Source organism: Cupressus sempervirens, chromosome 2 (assembly GCF_028749045.1).
Source record: "Cupressus sempervirens isolate cs-2001-9-10 chromosome 2, ASM2874904v1, whole genome shotgun sequence".
In the NCBI taxonomy this organism is placed as follows: Eukaryota; Viridiplantae; Streptophyta; class Pinopsida; order Cupressales; family Cupressaceae; genus Cupressus; species Cupressus sempervirens.
In genome coordinates, this window is record NC_143119.1 from 478063821 (window position 1) to 478086487 (window position 22667).

Consider the following 22667-nt stretch of genomic DNA (forward strand, 5'->3'; position numbering starts at 1 on the left):
TAGGCTTGTTATCATGGACATCTCTAGATATTGTTTCAGACAATTAGAGATCATAGATAACGAATACATTATGATTACTCTAGATATTGTTTTGAACAATTAGAGATCATAATATATGTTATGATAGTGTTCATAACATTGTGATTGTAGTTATTTGACAAGTCACTATTTCAGAGTGTTGAAGTCAGATAATATGTTTGTGTATAGATATCCTTGATTCTGAGGTCTCATAAAAATGTTTTTGTTACTTATTACTCGAAGTGATGTACTCATTACATTGGGTATTTGTATTCATGATTTATATGAACATTGTTTTATGTCTCATATTATTGATAAGAATATGTATGTATGTATGTATGTGTATGTGTGTATGTGTATGTCTATGACTTACATAAGCTACGAGACGTGACTTTGTTGTAGCCTCTGTTGGATTGATTTTATTAAAGCTACCTCATTGATGATAAATAAATTGTCCTTAAGATAAGTATCTTATATATATAATATATATTATATATTATGCATTATATATGTGTGTGTGTGTGTGTGTGTGTGTGTGTGTGTATTTTAATATGTATTATATATATTATGCATTATATTATTATATAATAATATTATATTATATTACATATATGGTTAATAATTAATATTATATATATGTTAAAGGTGAGTTATACATATAGTTATTTATAAACTAAATGGTGATTATCTATAGAGACATGTCTCCTCCTCTCATATTTATATGAGATTCAAATCTACATTTGGAAATCATCAATTACAATGGCAATGATTATACATTTGCAGAAACGATCTTAGTTACTTTAACATACCATAGAGTTACAGGTCGGAAACGATGTAACCAGCAATCTGGACATAGCCTCAAGACTGCAGTAATTTGTTGGTTCTCTTCAGAAGGCAGCATAGTTACCATTTGGAATTCTGAACTCACGACTTGGGACTAGTGAGGTATTTTCCTATGGCAAGTATTAAGGTTGTTATTTCTACACATTCAGATCAAACATCAGCTACAGGAGTAGATCTAACCACAGAAGTTGTTTTGGGTATTATTTATATCGGAAGTTATCAAATTTGTAGGCTTGGGCATCATGCAATAAAACCTGTATGCATTGTATCCATCATTTGAAATTAAAACAGTAGTTTAGTGTCCAGTTCAGAATCATTTACTAGTTTTATTATTTTGGTGCTCTTATTGTATGAAATAAATTTATTATCAGTCTATGGAAACCTCATGAGTAAATTGTTTTTGGGGTTTGACTGTGATTTTTGCCTGCTACTGACAAAAATCTTAAGTAGGAATACTTCAATGTTGCTTGCAAATATATTGTTTTTATCATATCACTTGATGTAGAGGTAGAGGCAATCAAGCATCCTAATATAAGACATTGACAACATGCTTGACCAAATAAAGCACACAATTCATTTCATGGCTTGAACTACATTTCTATGACAAGCATATTAGGCCTATTATTACAAAAAAAGTGGAACACAATAATCACCCCACTTCAAATGGGTGTCTATGCTCTTAAACCTAAATAGTATCCACCTAGGACTTATAAAGTTCCTCTTGATGATTACGAGGTAGACGAAAAGTTTATAAAGCCCTTAGGGTAACGTGTATCACTAAGGATGCAAGCAAATCAAGAATCAAAAAATAGGGCTTTACATTCAACAAACCAGAGGCTAGGACAGATACGGCTATATTGTGAACAATAGCCATATGGAGTGACGAACATGCCATGGTAAGGATAAAACAAAGTTAAGACAGCTTGTCACTCCCTAATTCTCACAGGCAGCTAGTTCATCCATTGCTAAAAAATTTGCTCTACTTGGAGCTTAATCCACTCAAAGAAGATGAATTACTCACCTCTACACATGCAAAAAAGCTAGTAGCAATTAATAGTGCCTCGCAACTTCAAGATTGATTCTCTTAAATATCAACAAAATACACACATTATGACATTGATCCTAAAAATGCTAAATATCACATTGGATGAGTAATAGCTTGATGCAAAGATCAACCCAAAGTCAATAAGCTTTTTTGATATGGATAGTCAAAATGAGGCATAGATGTATCAAGTACTATAATTTTTAAATACATAATTGTTGTGTCCCCTTTTGGAGTCAACCATGATTGATACTTCTTTTAGTCAAGCATAATGTATGGGTCTTAAGAGTATATCCTTAATAATAATTGCAACAACCCAATCATGTTATTATTTGGTTTGTAGATGGATACTATAGATGCTATCCAAGTTGCCTAGACACTAGCTATGGACTCCCTCAAAGTTTACTAGTATCCCGAAGGTTTATGGATCCCTGACCCTACCCTCTATTTGGATATGATAAATTAGCATGGATTTGTACAGGCCCCTCCTTGGTAACACCAAACTCCTAAAGTTATCATTAATGTTTATGTCCAACCTTATTACTATTCCAGCTCATGACACAAGCAATGAGTGTTAACCAAGTTGCCTGGAAACCACTATCAATGGATTCCCTCAAAGTTTACAAGTCCAAGTCCATATCACAACGGTCTACGCACTCACCCCTACCTTATCTTGAGACAAAGATACATTGTTTGGAGTTTACAGAAGCCCCTCCTTGGCAACACTTCAATCTTCTCTTCTTAGCCAAATAGTAGTAGGATTGAAATGTGGATATATATTTTTGATCTTGCTATTATCATAAATATTACAAACTCATTATTATAAGTGATATTAATATTACAATAGTTATGCTTATCAATATATGATCAAAATTCATATATAGTCAATTAGCCCTTGGTCTACTGGTGAAGTTGAATGGTGCACAAAGAGCCCACCAAGGATCAAGTCTCGCTGAGTGCAAGGCTCCGACACCATAAGGGATGAGGTCGGAATCATGCCCTGGGTGATTTTGACGACGTGGATGCCCCTCAGTTCTTGGCTCTAAGTTGAAGAGGTTTCAAGCACAAGTGGGCCCATATTAGGTTTCTAAATCATTTTTGTGGTGGCCTTCGTTGGTTGGTAGCTCGCAAGCCTTGTGCCTCGTAGGTCTGAACCCTCCATCAAAAGATTTTTTTATTTTTTTAAAATTCATATATACAAATATGTATATCACACAAACATAATATTATCTAAGAATCATATAAGATTCTTTACTTCCTCCTTTTTTTAAAGAAAGCCCATTGTATTTATATCCTGCTTTATAATCACAATCTATTTGAAACTTCACAACCCTTCATAATTACAATCCATGTGAAAAGTCACAACCCTTCATAATTATAACCCTATCAAAATGTCACGTCCTTTCATCATTGTTGTCTTTTGAAAAATTCACTTCCTTAATTTCTTCACTTTTTGTTCCTCTTCTACTAATCTTTCTTTAACTCCTCTCTTTTCCTCTTCTTCTCTTCCCTTTCAAATGAACTCTCCTCTCTTTTGTATCTTAATTTGAAGGAGTCGCGTCTCTTTATTACATCTCTCTCGACTTTTTATTAGATTTAGTTAATTTATATTAGTCTGTATTATATTGTTTACTTGTTTATTTTATTTTTGTTATCATTATTATTAATCCTATTTAGAAAGGTAATGCACTTTTTCCAATATTCTCTCTTGCAATTAATTTTATTTATTTTCCATTCACTATAATTTTATTGTTATTTACTTATTTTAGATATTATTTATTGATAATAAATCATACAAGTTATTATTTATATTTTTCATTATTATATGTTTTTATTGTTTCTTTTTTTTTTTTTGCTATTACTTTAAAAATATAATTTTATTATTATCATTATTTATTTAGTAATATTTAATTCTCTAATTATTATTAAAATTCTATCTTAAAATGAGGACATGACATTTGTTGTGGTGCAAACATTGAACAATCACATCAAAAAACACTTTTTTTTGCTACTACCTATTAATCAAATGAACATATCACATTTCGTATTATATTTAATAATGATCACTAATAACTTCAAACAATTTGTAAGGAAACTTGGCAACAAAGAATATAACCGTTTCCACATAACCCATAATAGATCTGAAATAAACACGGAATTAAAATCCACATGCAAGAGAATAGACAACATACCCACAAAATTGTGACACAAGATATACCTTGGGAAACCCTCATTGAGGGAAAAAACCCAACCTCCAAAAGCATCCATCACCATGTATTATTCAGCAAAAATACCATTGCCATACAACCATGGAAGCCTTCATGGCCATAGCCACAACCGAGCAAACTATGTGAACAAGCATAAATCCACACATCCCATGCCATGCTTTCAACCTTCACAAATGCTCCCTTGGCTAACCTGTCAAGCCTTGTCCCGCTCTACTCTTGCCTTTTGTCTTCTCCTTGTCACTCTATTTCTCTCTCTACAACAACTACCCTTGTGGCTGCTTATATAGTAGCAAGTCCCACAAAACCACCAAGTGGTATTACATAAACCATGTGCTAAAACCATGTGCTACCTAACCCATTGACCCCACATTTAATATTGGGCATTTAATTCTTTTTTCCCCAATATTAAATAATTACATGAAATATTTTCACAATGTTACAATACAACTCATCAAGAATATTCCATGGGAATCTTTACATGTTGCACGTCCATCTAGGTACAACATTACATAATAAAAATAAAATAATAAAATAACATTATTATGCAATGTGTGCAACACCCATTATCTCAACACAATTTTAGCACAAAAATTCTTAACCTCCCCTGATTCTATGTCAATTCCAAGTAGATTTTGGTTCTAACATATTTCAAGCTTACAATCAATTTCCAAGTAGATTTTGGTTCTAATATATTTCAACCTTACAATCAATCTAGGTTAAGGCACTAATGATACAAAAAAACACAAGTTCTAGTGAAAGTGTGGCTGCAATTTAACTTTATTTTGAGAGATCCTACAGTTTAACTCTGTTTTAAAAGATGAAACCAAAAACCTAAAAACTTGTATAGATAAAGAAAATATTATTTTTTGATCTCTGAATTTTCTAGAAAGGAAGTCAATTGTTTGTTGAAATGAAAGAACGAAAGTTGTCTTAAAAGGCAATAATTGTCGTGACTTGTGTATTCCAAGAAAAGAAGCATGAAAAAGACATGCAATTTGATTGAGAAAATTGCAAATTGAGAATGCTAGAATTGATGATGCGTTCAATAATATGCCACAAAGAAATGTAATTTCATGGAATGCTATGATAACATGATATGTGAAACAATTTAGAGCGAAAAATCAATGCCACTTGTTTCATAAAACGCCACAATGAGATGTTGTGTAATGGAATTCTAAAATAGTAGAATGTGTGCAAATGGGGATAATAGTATTTGCACGACACCTATTTGACAAAATGCCAAAGTGAAACATAGTCTCATGTATTGCAATGATTACATGATGTGTGCTAAATCAAATAAGTGAGAAAGCCCTTGAATGTTTTTCCCAAAAGCAAGCTAGTAGGTATCGAGCCAGATCCATCAACATTCATGTTTCAATCCTTGCAATTGAATGTAACATTGTTTTAAATCTATCACTTTTACGCCAATGCTTTCTCATAGCTAGTTCAATTGCTATGTGGAAAATTCCATTGAAAATATAAAACTTTGATAAACTCTTGAAATTTGTGTAATCCATCCAAAAGATTATGATATCAATGAGATGAAGTGAAAACTTAATATATTTTAACAGTTCCATTCATTACTTTCTAGAAATTCTCATTATATAAACGCCCCAAGTTTTTATAAAAGACATTATTTCAAATAACATTAGACAAACAAATCGTTGACATTGCAAGTCGCATTCACATGTTTCACTTTACACCAATGCACAAACACGAAGTCATGACCACCACAGCACCACAATGATACAAAAAATGACATCACCAATGTATTAACATTGTTGGCACAAAGCAAAGACCTTTGTTGATCATGTGATCAATCATTTTTACCACAAATAACATCATTTTCTATTAAAGAGTTGTAATGATTTAACTACCACTATATTGAAAATCTGCTAAAGTGGCATTCAATTAATAAATGTAATCTTGAAGACACTTGCAATATTCCTTGAATTTACTATTAATAATTATTTAAAAAATCATCAAATGAAACATTAGAAATATATTGAATTGTTGGGTGGATAACCTAAAAACATGATATGATATTTGTACAACAAATAAACCTAAAAACTTTAAAACTAATATAATATTTTTGTAGATAAAGAAAATATTGCTTTTTACATTTCATGCCCCCATATATAGTGTTAGTGAAATAGGATCGACTATTCTGTAACTTGTAATAGCACTTGTGGATCTTTTTATGTGTGTTTCAAGTTACTATGTGAATGAATATAAATGTGAAATAAAGAGGCATGTCTCTTGAAGAGACATGTCTCTTTAACATATTAACTTATATTAGTTATAGTTATAATACAAGTAATATACCCTCAATAAATTATAATTGTTATATAACAATATATATAATAAGATATATATATATATAAGCTAATTATTCCATATATAATATTTGTCATATATTATATATCTCATATATATAATATAATTTATCCGACAAAATTATAACATTAACATATAGTCAGAGAACAGAAACATATTACACCCCAAAAGAATAAAAGTTAATTACTTAAAACAATATGTTTTTTTTCTAAAGCTATTTTACATCCTCCCTTAATTAGAGGGAAAGTGGATTGTGAACATGCTCAGAAAAGTGTTGATAAACAGATTTGTTCTTTCCAGTTCTGACTCAGAAGTGCCCTAATTTGTGAATAAATTATGATTACAACAATTTGGAAAGTGGCTTCTTGAAAATTCACTTTCCTCTGAATTGCTAGGTATAGCTCCCTATTGTGAAATTTGCAATGAATTTTGTTTATTCTTAAATCTAAACAAGGTATGTTCTTAACCAGAGAACAGGAGAGGTAAACTAAGTCAAATCTATAAGGGATTCAACTCAGGCAAGAAGTAACGTTTCAAGGATTAGTTAAATCTAATGAACTCACACATCTTATGAATTCATAGTTAATATGCACTAAGACTAACTGATCTATTTAGGAACTAATTTGCAGAGAAAGGTTTTATTGAATGAAAACATCTAAAGGATCTCTTTGAGTTTTAAGTGACAATTCATATCATATTCAGCTTATTGTATTAAAACAAGGGAAATAAAACTTGGTTTATTCCTCATTTCAATTCAAGATAAAGAGAAACAACAAACTAATAACGACTAGTACAAATGGAACAGAAAATGATTAATACAAAAATACCATTCAATTGACTTTGCAACATCAAGTACTTCACACCAAAAATCTGTCGACCCTTTATTAATCTTTCATTACCATACATATAGGATTTTGAGATGACCGTTACAAAGGAAGTTTAACCGTTCATCTTCTCAAAATTGACAAATGGCAAAGAGCCAGTTTGTATTAAAATGATTACAAAACAAAAATGGAAAGGGCGAAATATCAATCACTTCGCCTTCTTCCATTTCTCTACCTTTGCCCTATAGGCTTTGGCGACAACAATGATCGGAATCAGCGCTTCATGCTTATGGACATGAACATTTGTGTACCTCAAGAGCCACTTAGAATGCTCCTAGGCTAGATCTCTGATGGCGCCCAACCGATCTTGAAGTTCTTCCATAGCCACGTGCACACATCTACCAAGCTTTTGAAGCTCAGAAATTCTATTTCGACAACTAGAAGTTATTCCTATCAGCTCATCTATGAAGTTCGTGAAGTTTGCCTACATGACAGTTACCCAATTATTGCCTTCCCTTGTCCACTAGACTGTGAATCCGTATGCAATCCTTTTAGCAATCCATAGTCTCTGTCCTGCTCTTTCTTCGCCTTAGCTTCAATTTCTTTAAGTCATTCTTCCACCGCCATAATCATTTCAAATTTGAACTGCATACCTTGGAACCACACAACTAGGGGCTCATCTCCTTTGGGTAAAATCTTCGCTTCAACGGCCTCCTTCACTTTCATGTGGATGATCATTTTCAACAAAGAGACACAAACATCACTCTTGACCTTTTCTGCAACCAAGGAAGCCCTATTTGATGATATATTATCTCTCTGTTTCCAATCTTAAAATAGCATTACCAATCTGGTCTATAACAGAGAGTCCTTCCACCTTGATCTTCTCACTCCACTCTCTGCCGATTTGCCCAAAATGCTTGTCTTCTTGAAGTTGAGATATAAGTGCTTGGACATCTGCAGCAATAAGGTTTCCAGTTGTAGGCATCCTAGAGATGCTCGCCAACGAAGTGACCAATTGTCTAATATACCCGTTCAATTCTTGTATCTCTACTTTCATCCGAACCTTTCACAACTTGAGACTTTCTAGTTGTCCTTCAATCACCTTATTCGTGGACTTCCATAAGTCAACTTTGGTAACATGTCTGGCGTCCCCGAGATCTACTAAATGCATGGTGAAATCATTTGTAATCATATCTTTAATCCTTCCTTCTTTGTTAGGTTTGGCTATCTCCATTGTTAAATGCCCTATTTCAAGATCCTACCCGAGGATAGACAAGGTCTTCTGTTTCTTCACCTTAGTCAATGCAAATCCAAAACGAACAGCAAGGGATAAGGTATCCTTACTGGGAACACCACCATCTTTCCTCTTTCTCTTCCTATCCAGAGTGTCTTCTAACCATGAATCTGTGCCTATCACCTTTGAGGTCGTTCCAAGAGAATCAATATTGAACATTTTCCTTTTGGCCGGAGTAATTGTTTTCATGGTCGAAGAGAAAGGATTCTTTTGAGCTTGAGAGACAAGTTTTGAAGACTCTTGGCCTTTCTCTATCTCTGTAGTCTTCTTGGTTGCTTCATCTAACTCGGTGGACTCACTATCACTCCTTCCTCCATCAACCTAACTCCACTACTTGCACATGAGGGCTACTTAGAAGGAGAAGTGTGGGGCTAGTTGATAGGACTGGACTACTAGTAGGTGAAGGGACCAAAGTAGCAGTACTATCCATTGGCTCCTCAGCTTCTAGCTGGGCACCAATCACTGGAGAAGAGCCATCTTGACAAGTCTGTCAAAGGAATGTTTTTATCTAGAGGTTGGTCACCTCGACCCGCTAGTTGAGTTGGTCCTTGAGTGATGGCCAGGCTCACACCTGATGTGTCAGCTTGTGATGAAGCAAGGGCAGATGCTGAAGGAGCTTGAGTGGGGGTGCTTTTACTTCGACTTCTTCTTGTTGTAGTCTACTCAACCCACTTCACAGTCCTTTTAACAATTCGGGCCACCATAATATCTAGATCATACCCAACATCTTGATAGGGCTCTGAATTGATAGGGGTATTTCTTAACTTTGTTAAATATGTATTACTATACATATTATGCCCATCATCTTCAATCCCTTCAACATCAAGGTTGGTTATATACATTTTTACTTGACCCACTGTGAGTCTGGCGAAAGCACGGTCACGACTCTCGAACTCATCTTTGTAATCGGCCCAGTAGTCTTCAACAGTAGTCACATGTTTGATCACACTACCAATCTGGAGAACATCTCTTGCATATCCATTTGGGTCAAACATAGGTCTCAAGACCTCGTACATCTCCAATTGATACTTAATTTCGAACACTTTTAACATGTTCTTTGCATCAGAACAAGACTCCCAGGTGAAAGCTCCCACCTTCATCGAAAACTCGTAACCTTTCTTCTTCAGACTCTCGCTCAGCACATTCACTTGGATTGCTTGCCTCACAAGCTCGATTAGCACAATCATATCGCTTGGATACCTCAACAACTTCAAGGGGAAACCATCAAAAGCTGCAAGACACAAATATGAAAAAGATGAGAATTGGATGAAAAAGCTTCCAAATTGACTGATAGCCGCATTGCTTCTGGACTGAATCTCCTCTCTAGGCATCCTTGGAGCTCCCTGCAAATTCTCATTGTAAATGCATCATTAACTCTTATATATTCTGCATAACTATTTTCCAACTACGAACATGTGTAGAATTCATAGGACTTCACATCATCAAGGCAATTTTCTACCCTTGGGAGGCTCGGCCATAACTATAGAGAAGCTAACATGTAAATCAGAAAAGATGGCATATAGAAGGTGTTGTAGAATTTCACGACAATGAGAGCATTGGATAGATTCTCACTTACCTCGTCAGCCCAATCAATATATTGGGTATCTGAACAGATGACTTGTACCAAAAAGAAATATTGCTCGACGAAATTTAAAGCTTCTACCTCACCTTTCAATCTGTGCAGGAGAACTAGGATGTCTACAATCTCAAGTTTGAGATTAGTGCCAAAAAGGGTCTTAGGGACCTTACTTTTGGCGCTCTGCGGCTTTTGAAACCATGACTGCATAATCTCCCTTCTCCAAACCATTTTCTTTGTAGAAAACTCAGAGACAACTCTACCAATTGTCAAATCTAAAAACTCCTCTTGCTCTAGAATTCGTAGACAATTCACAATTGTTTGTATATCAATGGAAATCAATACTGTATCATCCAGCAATACAATCTGCCTGGTGTCCGAGTTGTAGTGATTTATGCATTCATAGATCAATTTCGAAGCTTGGACTGCCACTGGGAAACCAGTTGCTTCAACTAGCCCACATCCTCGGAGCTTCTCAATTATGGGATGAATTGGCTCCGATCTTACTCTCTTCTGAAAGTCTTGCATATCATAGAAACAGAGAGAGGTGTCCGTGAAATTCTACAACACAAACTTGATTCCATTCAGCCCATCAAAACCCACGAATCTAGTTGCCATTTCGTTTGTGGGTGAATTTCAAAATCTAGGAAAGCAAGGAATGGTAAATGCACAGATGCTAACTTTTCAAACAGAGGTTGTACAAATTTAAAAAATAACAATGTGAGTAAGAGCAGTAAATTTTGCATCTGTTCATATATCTCTATATAGAAGTTTCAATCCATCCGTTAATCTTTAGGGTTCACGCCACACGCATGAAAAGAAGAAGTTCGTTGTAGCAGTAAATGCATATTTTCAACAGATAACTTGATGTCCTTTCATTTTTCCGTTGGGCCAACGGTAATTTTCTTTTCTTCACATTTGCTTTCTGGTTTTCCACTAAATTTCGGAAAATTATAAACAAAATACTCTGTAAGGAAATATCTGCCAAATTAGATTCCGCTTGATAGATCTTTCCCATAATAGTTAGATTGTTTCCACAATCATCTTAAGATGTTTCGTGTATCATTTGTTGGTTCCATACGCTTACATAATTGATTTTCTTTAAGATCTAGAAAATTGTCTTCATGGGTTGAAAACCCGACGAGGAGAAGACGATTTTCAATTCTCCGCCCAAGCTTGCCATTTAGCCTTTCTTTTTGACTTATTCCTTCCTTTAGGTTTGAAGATATCTATAAGGAGTGTGAAACTTTATTAGGGACCCACCTTTTGTTTCCTTTCCTTTAGAGTTGCCCTTTGCGGCAAACAGACTTCATGGGTTGAAAACCCGCCGAGGAGAAGTCAATTTTCAATTTTCCGCCTAGGATGACTTTCAAAGCTGTGATGAATCTTTAATACTTCCTGAGATAGATAATCATAAAGGAAACAAGAATTTATCGTAAGGTACCTCATGATCTCCTTATTATGGCTCATATGCATCATTTGGTGCTCTTTGCGGGAAATCACCTTCATGGGCTGAAAACTTGCCGAGGAGAAGGCAAAATCCAAATTTCCGCAAGCTTCTCTTTTTTTATGGAGAAAATGATAGGTCACAAGCGGATTCAACTTTTGTGAATGATTGTTACATGTTACGGGAATCTCCATCGGTTAGATACTAAATTACCCGCAAAACTCACAACACAAAGGAAAACCACTCGACTATGAAATGTGGGGAAGGGGAAGATGAAAAATCCAATGAACTCCTTCAATCTAAGGGGGCTTGAACTTAGACTCCATAACACCTAGGACTTTACTAGGACACAAAATTTTCCACTTTGCAAAATGGTAAAGGGATGAAATGTGGGGCAACAAAAAGCACTCACAAACCATTTGCGAACATGCTTAGAAAAGCACGTTAAATATGATATTAGTCTACATAAAGGAAATTTTGATTAATGGCATTTCATGACATGTACAATCAAATAAAAGAAACATAGTGCATTCAAAATGACTAAAAATCAATTACTTAAAAAGGTATTGACTTTTCTAAAGCTATTTTACAGCCTTTAATTAGAGGGAAATTGGTTTGTCAGTGTACTTAGAAAAAGCTATAACACTAGTTCAAATATCCTAAGGTTTAAGTAAAAGACTCAAAGTTGGTCCAATACGTCCACCACCATTGAGCAAAGCCATTAGAGGCTCCCTATGTGCTTAAATTTTATACCTATATGAGAAACATGGGGCCAAAACAAATATGTATATGCATGAAGACCATCCCAAGCTACTTTATTAAAAATCTCAAGAAAATCTTGGAAAATGTCAAATAGCAAATGTAGCATGTCACAATTTCTCGAGATTTACCATACATTTTTTGAAGTGTAATACTAGCATAATCTTAGAACATAATTAAAGAGGACCCATGACCCTAATGCACGATTTGTCCAAGAATACAAAATGGTTAGCACTAACAAACAAGACACTACTAAAAAATTCTACATATAGTATGGCCATGTTACAAGAATTTCATGTAGAACTCTTGCACATATGGGATAAATCTAGATATGGGGTCGCCCAAAGGTACACCTAGGTACACCCTGCATGCAGGCCTAGGATCTAGGGTACACAAGGCGAGGCAAGCACTAAATGTAGCCAAGTGTTCGCAAAAGCATTGAGTACTAAAAAAAAGTAACATAACATTTTTATCTTTTTTCCATTCAAAACCCCTACAATTGCCCTTAAAAGTATCATTTCACCCAATACTAAAACATTTTGCTCTCTTCAATCTCTTTTACTCTCTCATTCCATTCACTCCCTCTATCATTAGGTTTCTCACATTGAATGCCTTGTGCAACATATAATTGTTGCCCTTGAACGCATTAGGGTCTCCACTATTAGACCCCCACTAGTTATTGGGATCTCTTGTAATATAGGAAATTTAGCTTTGCAAATCTATACATATCTTTAAATTTTTTGATGTATATATTGTATATATATACAATCATACTCAACATATTATACCTAGCACAAAAATATGCTTGTACAAGCATACCCATTCTCGCACCCAAATTAGCAACTTTGTCATATGCAAACCACTATTACATACATTCAAGATAATCAATTTTAAATATTTATAAAATATCACAAAAGTTTTGTAGGAAAGTTGAATGCATCTTTTATCAATGCTTCAACTCATTCTCTAATCCATCACTAGAAAAATCTGGTTTAAAAGCAAGACTAGAATTCCCTATTGAACAAATCGAGATTATTTGTAGGACTCACCTTTTGAGTAATACAATGATAATAGCTGTAGAAAACTAACAAACAATATATCTGATTTGTAACCAATGGTTATGAAAACCTAAAAGTGACAAAACCTCCCATTAACTTTTGAAAATTGAACTCTCTCATGGAAAGAACATATTATCAACAAATTGCAATTCCCTTAATCACGAGGGTATTTGTGGGTTTCATATGGTAAAGGAATAGTCAGAGTGAAAAGGATTAGCGCTGCATTTGCAAATGATGTCAAGATCTCAAGGAATTCATCTTGTCACAGAAAATTGGGTTCCCTCCTCATTGATTACAAACCTTTCACTGTGGGATGCTTTTCTTCCACACAAAAAGTACCACAATCTGATATAGTAAATCCAGCACGCAGATAGCTCTAGTGAAAAATGTTTTGATTAAAACAGAGGCCATTGTAAGTGTGGTACATGGCTACAAAGTCAAGTAATGCAGCTTCGCCTCCCTCCCTATATTTATTTAAGGGTTGGAAAAGAAAATATAGATTCTCACATTCGATAAGAATGCACCAAGCATAGTGACTGAATCGGCCAATTGTAATTTCCTCCTCCCTTCTTAACATCCGGGTCTATGGTCAAGCAAGGGCAACAGGTGGTGCAATTTTGAGGTACCCACCAAAAAGGTTAGGAGGCAACTACAATGGAGGAGCTCTTACGTGGGCGTCTTTGTATATCGAGAAACTTCACTAGATAGTTTCGTAGGAGAGCATGGCTGGAAGGGCGGTGCCTGTTCTGAAGGTTTCAAACAGCCTAGTTGAATGTGATAAACGCAAAATGGGGCTTCTTCGAACCTAATAACTGTGCCGAGCTACAGGTTGCGGTTGGAAATACAGCAGTAGTGAATCAACATGCGGTAGAATCTGGACAACATGAAACAACTCTGTTGTTGTTCTTGCGAAAGGATCTCGGTAGTTACAACACGAAAACTTAAAAGCCTGGGAAGAAAAAAATCCTAATGCAACTTAAAAATAGAACCAAACGATTCACAAATATTGGAACAAAACAGAATCACTTAGGTTGTGGAAGAGATGAGTAGGAGGAATAGCAATAATGTAGCATACCTGAGCTTCCAAAACTTTGCCAAAGCGGCTAAAGGTGCTCTCCAGTTCCCTGTCGGAGGTGTCCCATGAAAGCCCCCCAACGAACACGCGGTACTCCTCCTTCCCAGACATGCTCCTGCTTCCTACTAAAAACCCTAACCCAAACCCTTGCACTCAGAGGCGGTTCGAATTTACTTTGCAAGGCCAAATATTTGGTTTTGAGTGCGTATATGTAATGGAAGGTTTTCAACATATACCATCGGTCGCCAATATGGATGTTATATTTTACTGTCCCCTCGCCCTCGGGTATTTGGAGGGTTAACTACCGAAATGGCACTCTCTAATCTTTTACACGACTATCTACTAGCACTTAGCATTAAAAGAGGTGCAAGGGGTACCTTGATAGGTGTTTGTTATTAGTCCGTGCAATTGATTTTACTTCATAAGACTAAATATTTGGCTTTGGGTGTATATGTAATGGAAGCTTTTTAGCATATACCATCCGTCATCAATATGCATGTTTTGTTTTAGTGTCTCTCAGTCTTCAAATATTTGTAGGCATAACAGGCGAAATGGCATTCTCTCTAATCTTTTACACTAATATCTACTAACACTTAGCATTAAAAGAGGTACAAGGGCTACCTTGATAGGTGTTTGTTAGTCCCTGCAGGAGATTAAAGTTTTAACCTCTCTTCTATTATTAATTTAGATTCAAAAATTGATGGCTATTCTATAGTCTTACAAATTTATTTGTTAAAATACATTTTCTATTTATTTTTCTATTGGACAACCTCATTTTTCTTGGTGGTTTTTTCCATTTTTCCTCCTAAAATTATGGGAAAAATCTTACAGAGTGTTGTGTTCTCCATTTCTTGAGGACAGATGGCTTCTATTTCTATATCCACATGGCTTTATGCATGTTGCTTCTCATTAAAGTCATCAACTCCTTTTCCTTTGTTAATGAATTAAACTGATATTTGTATTTCTCCCAGCATGTTTTGGGAAAGGTGCCCATACAATAAAATTATGTTACTTTTGCATTCTTTTTATTTCTAAGATAAGTAATCATCTTGTTACAAGATGTGAAATTTGAGTCACGTGAATCTCATTTTAATCTATAGGTTTTGAATGGTGCAGTTTGTAGTATTTTTTCCTCATTTTCAAATTCAATTTCCCAAAATATTTAGATTAGCATTCATGTGTCTCTCTACACTTGCACAAATAGCAGATTGTTATAGACATGGCCAATATATTTTGGCATTCTGGATATGCACTCTTTTCTTTTGCTATTGTCACACTCGTTCTCCAATAATATGATCAATATATGGACATTAGCAAGGCCAGATTTGTGTTTTGCTCATATTTTCTAACAATTTGAGCAAAACTTACCCGGGGCAATTGCCTGGATTAATTTTTTCTTTAATTTTTTTTGTGGAGTACCCTATGTGGGTTTTTCGCTATTTCTTCTATAAATATAGTTTATTTTTTATTTTTAGTTACTTCAAAATAGCAATAATGTGTCTAATTTAAAGCATGCATCAAGGACTTATGCATTGCAATTTGCTTCTTAGGATTCTTTGCCTTTTGCATCACGATCAACTTAAAATGGTGTTTCACATTTCACAACATCTTCAAAAAGTGGTAAATACCTTCACTCTTTTTCTATATCTTCAGAGAAATCAAATGACATTTTCCTTTATTGACTTAGGATTGCACTATTACCTTGAGTTTTCTCCACATCTTTACAGAAACAAATAATATTTATATTTATCTACTAATTAGGGTTGCCCTATTTTAAGTTTGAATATTATGCATTGTTAGGGTAATAAGGGCTTTATGGCACTTGTTTTTCTCACTATTTTAGACCCCATTTTTTGTCTCATGGACTGAAATGTATCTTCCAAAAGCTTGATGTATTGTTATTTGTAGTCTATAGTGTTAGAGTAAATAATTAATTATTAATTATTTATTCTATTTACTTAAGCTTACTTAGGTAAATGCATTTCATTTATTAGTTGTAGTCTAGGAGTTTGTTATAAGTTGTTGGCAATACGAGAGTTTGTTCTCTCCTAAGTCATACTTATCCTCTCACCTTGTTCAAGGACTTTCCACCTCATGTGGATGTATGCTTAGTTGTCACACTTATCTCCTAGCGTCTTCTAGCTTGTTCTAGGAGATTCCTTAAGGCCTTTATAAGCGATCTATCCCTCATTGTATATCAAGACATTTAGCATATTGTAAATACATAATTTCTTGTGTTTGCATATCTTGTTCTCTCTCATGTCCGTTTAGGGTTTTTCCCTTGCTCCACGCTCTTCCTTCCTTGGCTTCCTTTTGACAAGTTTTCACATGCAGGTGATCTTGGGTGTCTTCGGAGTTGGATTTCATCAACTCTGACATATAGGACTCTTACGCAAAAAGAAAATACACTCTGGTATAAAATTTGTTTGATGCTTTATTTTATTTTTGTGCACTGCCAAAGAAATTCATGGTTTTATTATTACTATCTATTATGTTTGCATCATCGAGAAAAATATAAGTTATAGTTTTGTTTATGCCCTACATCTATCTAGTAATGAAAGCACATGTATGTCAAATTGTATTGTGAATCTTGTTGTTTCAATCTAGTTTGTGATTTCTATTAGGATTTGGGTTTGTTGCATGGTTGTATGTAACTTCTCTACATTTCACCCAAGTTTTTCTTGCTTTGTCATTTCGCTGAAGCAATTAAAACATGATATTTAGTTTGGTATAATAATTCATGCATTATTTCTCAAAATCAAATTCAATAGTGAATTTCATTCACATCCTCTTCTTTATTTTTTGTAATACAACTAACAATATTAGAGTTATATGATTTTCACATCATCTTCTTTATTTCATCTTCTTTATTTGTTGTATGTGACAACTAAAAAATTTAGAGTTATATGATTGCTTTAATTGCTTTTAGTATTTTTTTTGGCTTCACATGAAATAAAGTTTCCTTGAACTCCTATTAATGTTATGTGAATACTAGAAAGATCAATGCATTTAAGATTCCTTCCTTTTGATTAAATCTTTTGTTTGACTTATCAATGAAAGTGAGTTTTTCATGCATGCTCATTTTGCTTTGGATGTTATTAGTAAGGTTTTTATATTCTTCAACTTTCTGTAGGTTCTAGTTTCTATACAGTGTTATTTCAATTACACAACACTAGATAGATCATGACAAGAACTACTTAAGTTGACAACTCCATGCCCTAATGAACATTGCCTTTTTTTAGAGTAAAAATATGGAAGCTTGATTCCAATGCTCTATCATTCAACTACAAAAATGTTTTGATGCAATTTTCTATTTATGACAATATTCTTGGTGTATGTTAGTGGAGTTGGTTACATAAAATGCCCATTAACTCCAAAGGCTTCTGGGCATGAAAAGTGCTCTCTGTTGCAGCTTTCACTTGCAAAAATGAGGCAAATATTGGCTTCCCTCTTCCAAGGACCATCTTCTTGACTCTATCACACTAAGCCACCTAGTTTGCCATGCCCAAGTTCTAGATATCTACCTTCTCATAAGATATTAACTAATCAGGATGAGTTGTGCCAAGAAGTTTCCCAAAATACCCTCCATTGAGAATCTCAACATCCAACATGCAACTATACTAACTTCATTTTTTCTAACCTTTCTTAAAAAAAATTAATGATGGTGGTGCATGAGCACCCAAAGACATGAATACCAATAAGGCTTATAAGATCATACAATTGATATAGTCGTGATATATGATATTATTTTAATGTAATTGAGTCAAATGCAAAGTTGGATAATATGCTTTAAGGACAACAATTAAGTATTGGTTATATAGTTATCAAGTTGAAAACTCTATTGTCAACTTGACAACATAAAAATCAATGTAATAAGTTGATTAACAAGCTTGGTTGTAATCGATTCTTAATGTAGTAATTGGTAGGCATTCAATCCAACTAACTTTGATTATGTATTTTAAATAGAGATTTTTGATTTGAAAAATGAGAGAGACAGTCAAGTGTGAGGAACAATTCATTGGATATGTAAATTGATATCTTTGAAATAGTTATTGTTTTATGAGAGTATGTGAATAATAAATGGAGAAAGTGATATGTCTTGGAATTGATCAATGTATATGAGGCATTGAATATTAATGAAAATATAGATATATATTCTCATTTATTAATACATTTCCAAACTATTAATCTCTAAGTTTTATATTGTCCTTATAAAACATTTCTTTATTGTATATTATCCAGTTTAATTCGGTAGTAATTAACAAACGATTGTGTAGATGGAACAATCAATATTCTTAGTGATCAATACATGGAAATGTACAGTCAATATGTAAAGTTTGGATATCAAATAAAATTATGCATATTATTTCATATCTTAGGTGTCATGTTTTTTCTCTCGTGTTGAATCTATGTTGTCTATTATTAGAGTTTCATTTACCCAAGAAAATGCTCGGAAAGCTAAACATTGTTGACCTTTCTTGAAATACGAGTTTCGATCTTAATTTTGCAAAGACATGGCACAATTAAATCATATTGGTGAGTCACAGTTATGGTACTTAGGGAGTATCAAATTGCAACATTCTAGGTCTTACAATGATCAGAATAACGAGGTCACAATGTGAATCTACTTGCGCTGAGCATGCATGCTATCATGTAAGGACAATGTGTCGTATGAGAATAGAGTTATAAACTCTAGTAACTATGGTGCAGAGAGGAAAAAGATTATTCTTAACAATTTTATTAACTATCAAAACTAGTAAAACTCTCTTAGGTAAGGGATTACCTTTACCTTGGTAGTCATTATAACAATGCCCATTTTTTAGTTGTAACAATCATCTATTGCTATGTTTTCAGGTTCTTCCATGCTACATCTCAATCTTCATGTGAGTATTAGAGCCAACTACACCTTCATGCTCTTCACATTTCATTAGTATTGTTGTTTCTCTTCTTCAAATATCTCTATCACTTCCCTACATGGTAGGTATCATTCAATGATCACTACACCCATCATTTGTCAACATCATTTGATCATTTTAACATCATGGAATTATAAGAGGATGGGGCTTGTGAAAAGATCTTTCACTTTTTTATTTGTGCATTGCAGTAAGGCTCCTTGTGGTGACTATTCATATGCAAGCTACTATTGTCACTGTTTTAGTTGATGTCGCAGTATTATTTCTATCCTTAGAAGTCTATTTTTACTAATTCTACCTCGACCAAAATATTTTTTTGTCGAAAAAAATTATTGCAAAATCACATCATTTTTAACACATCATTCATTTTTAACATCTCTTATCACTTTTTAGATTTAATTCTCCTCTAACAACACTATCATTTTCCTTTCCAATCATACATCTGCTTATGTCTATTGCTCACAATATTGTTTTTTATACCATACAAATGCAATTTAGTATCACGTCTCTTACATGAAATCCACCATGATCTTAGCTCTCAACTTCTACCAATATTATATATATATAATTAATTATTTATGTAAAATTATTCTTAAAATACCAATTATACTTTAAAGCTCTTTTAAAATAAGTAATCTAATGTGTGAACAATGTTGACTTCAATTTTTTTAATAATATAAAAAATTGTACAAATAATATTTCAAATAACAATAGAAACATGATACTAATAAAGAAATAACACATGAAATACATAAGATCATACTAATGTCAATAGTAATAGATGGTTCACCCATGTATATTTATAACCACGAGGAAAGCCTTAAAATTTTCTCAAGTGTTACAACTTATACAAATACCTCTCATTTTTATTGATTTTTCTAGTCTTCAAATATGAAGCAAGATCTACTTCCCAACAGAACGCCTACTTTTACAACTTACGATTGAATGACCATGTAGTGCCTCTCCTATTTGACTTATGTAAGTCATCCCGATGGATGCAACTTTGTTGATCTCTCCTTGAGATGGGATCGTGTTTGGGACCATGAGTGGTCTACACCCTTGAGGTGATTGGATTTATGTTACTATATCAGTTGCTTTGATTATGCTTATGGATGATTTATGCGATTATGATGTGATTTATGTTCACCGAGGTTTGTGCCAGTGGTTACCAAGATTGATGTGGTATCATGATGTTGTTCCATGATTACCCAACGATGTGTGTAGAGATTGAACTGTGTACTATTACCTTGCTACATTGGACTAGGTTCGTGTAGCAATGGTTAGTCATGTTTATGATTGTGTTCACTTATGTGTTTTAAGTGCCTTTTCATGTTGTGTAAGCTACCATTATTAATTGCGTAAATAATTAGAAATGGATTGTCCATGTTGGAATCATTGGTTTTCTGTTGCAGATATTTACCTTGTTATATTATGATCCAAGAGATATTTGTTACTCGTGTTATGTTTTACATTTGAGATGACCTGAGGGTTAGATGTTATACCTTGATTTCAGTATCATAGATGTTAGACTACTATGATGTTCAGTTGATCATATTGCATGATGATGCCATTTTGAGATGACAGTATGTTTTATGATGATATTTGGTTATCTGGTATTTGGAAATATCTATGATTATGTTATGTGGTGGATTTAATGTTATGGATATTTACTTCATTCCTGCGTTGTTATGCTCTATGCGAACGTGGGTGATGTAAATTGATTATTTTGGTATAACTGAATAAATGGTTAAATTAGGTGATTTAATGCATTTATTGCTTCAATTATGATATTATATGCAATTTTACTTGATCGTGTGTTTTAGTGCGCATGATTTTTATCCTTAGTAGGAGCCTATGGAGTTAGTGATTCAACTATTTATTTTACCAATATCATCCCTGTACGGTTGACATATCCTTACTTTAATTATTGAATAAAACCTTCTGATGATTTGTTAAATCCAGACTCATCTACATTATGTGATTAGACTAGTGAGCATATCTGTGCATTTAGAGGTTCGCATTGTCGCAAAAATGTTAAGGAGATTTCTGTGTTTTTGGGTTTTCGAGCTTTAATTTTTATTGAATTTAATTTATGACAACTTTGCCATAGGTGAATTCCTATTACTTGGAATAACTTAATTTTGTTTAGGTTGATTCGAGGTTTAACTAGGTTGGTTGGTTATTTGCCCTAATTGATTATTCACTCAAAAAGTGAATAAGTATTGAAAAAGGAATTCCTCACTTCTCACTTTTGAATTAGAAATTTTGAGAGTAAAACCCAAAATCCTCTTCATGAAGATTTACTATTTTGTTTATTGTGGGAGCTACGAGCATGGGGTCATTGCAAGGTTGGTCTTGTTGGATCTAACCTAGGGAGACCTTGGATTGCCGTGATTTTATGGCTACTTCTGTGAAGTTTTTATTTTATGGTTCAAATTCTTGTTTTGACCCTTTTAGCTATGAGGTAGGGCTCTCTCATTTTATTGTTTCTGCTATGTTTCAGCTTCTATTTTTGGTGGCCATTTGTTAGGAGGCTGAGAAATAGTGTTCCCCTCCATTTCTATTTGTTGGTTCTGCCTAGTTTGTCAGGTATGAAGATTTTCCCTATTTTCGGGATGGGGGTTTAGGGTTTCATGCCATTATGCTAGCCATTTTGCATACCGTGTCCAAACCCAAATTTTATTGGATTTTTGAGGTTTTTGTGCCTAAAGATCAAATGGGTTTTAATTTTGAAGTTTTCCAGTTTTGGGGGTTTCCCTTGATTTGTGTGTCGCCCAATTTTATTGGGTTTTCTTGGCATGATGTTGATCGTGGACTTGGATTATCCATAAGATGTCAATCAGACCATTGTTGCACTTTTATGTTTGCATTGGGATGCGTGTTCTATCTGTACTCCCAAATTTGTGTTTGGTTGAGTGATTTTATACATGATGTTATTGTTTCTTTGGACCTTTGTTATTGTTTTGTGGAGACTAGGATTCGTGTAGAATCCACACTCCTGGATTAAGGCCAGTTGAGTGAGTTCATGATGTATGGTTTTATTTTCTTTTGGATTCGTGTAGAATTTGTCCTCTCGACTTGTTTTCGATTGAGTGATATTTTTCTTATGTTCTCATCTAGTCCTTGTTTTATGATCTTCGTGATGGTGGTGTACCACACATGAGTACATATGCATACATTTATCAGTTGACTTGTGAGGCCCAATCTTTCGTGGTACTTCTAGAAGTTATGATCATTTGGGTTGGGTTAAGAA

The 22667-nt window shown here is 34.1% G+C and overlaps 1 protein-coding gene across 1 annotated transcript in view; it reads right to left on the reverse strand.

The window, feature by feature from the left end:
- Positions 1 to 14704, reverse strand: part of LOC149573109 (glycine-rich RNA-binding protein RZ1C-like) — a 30206-nt gene extending 15502 nt beyond the window's left edge. The window contains exon 1 of the mRNA XM_089814288.1: positions 14502 to 14704. Coding sequence (XP_089670414.1) covers positions 14502 to 14612 — 111 coding nt within the window. The 5' untranslated portion in view covers positions 14613 to 14704. The remainder of the gene's footprint in view (positions 1 to 14501) is intronic.
- Between the last annotated feature and the right edge of the window lie 7963 nt (positions 14705 to 22667).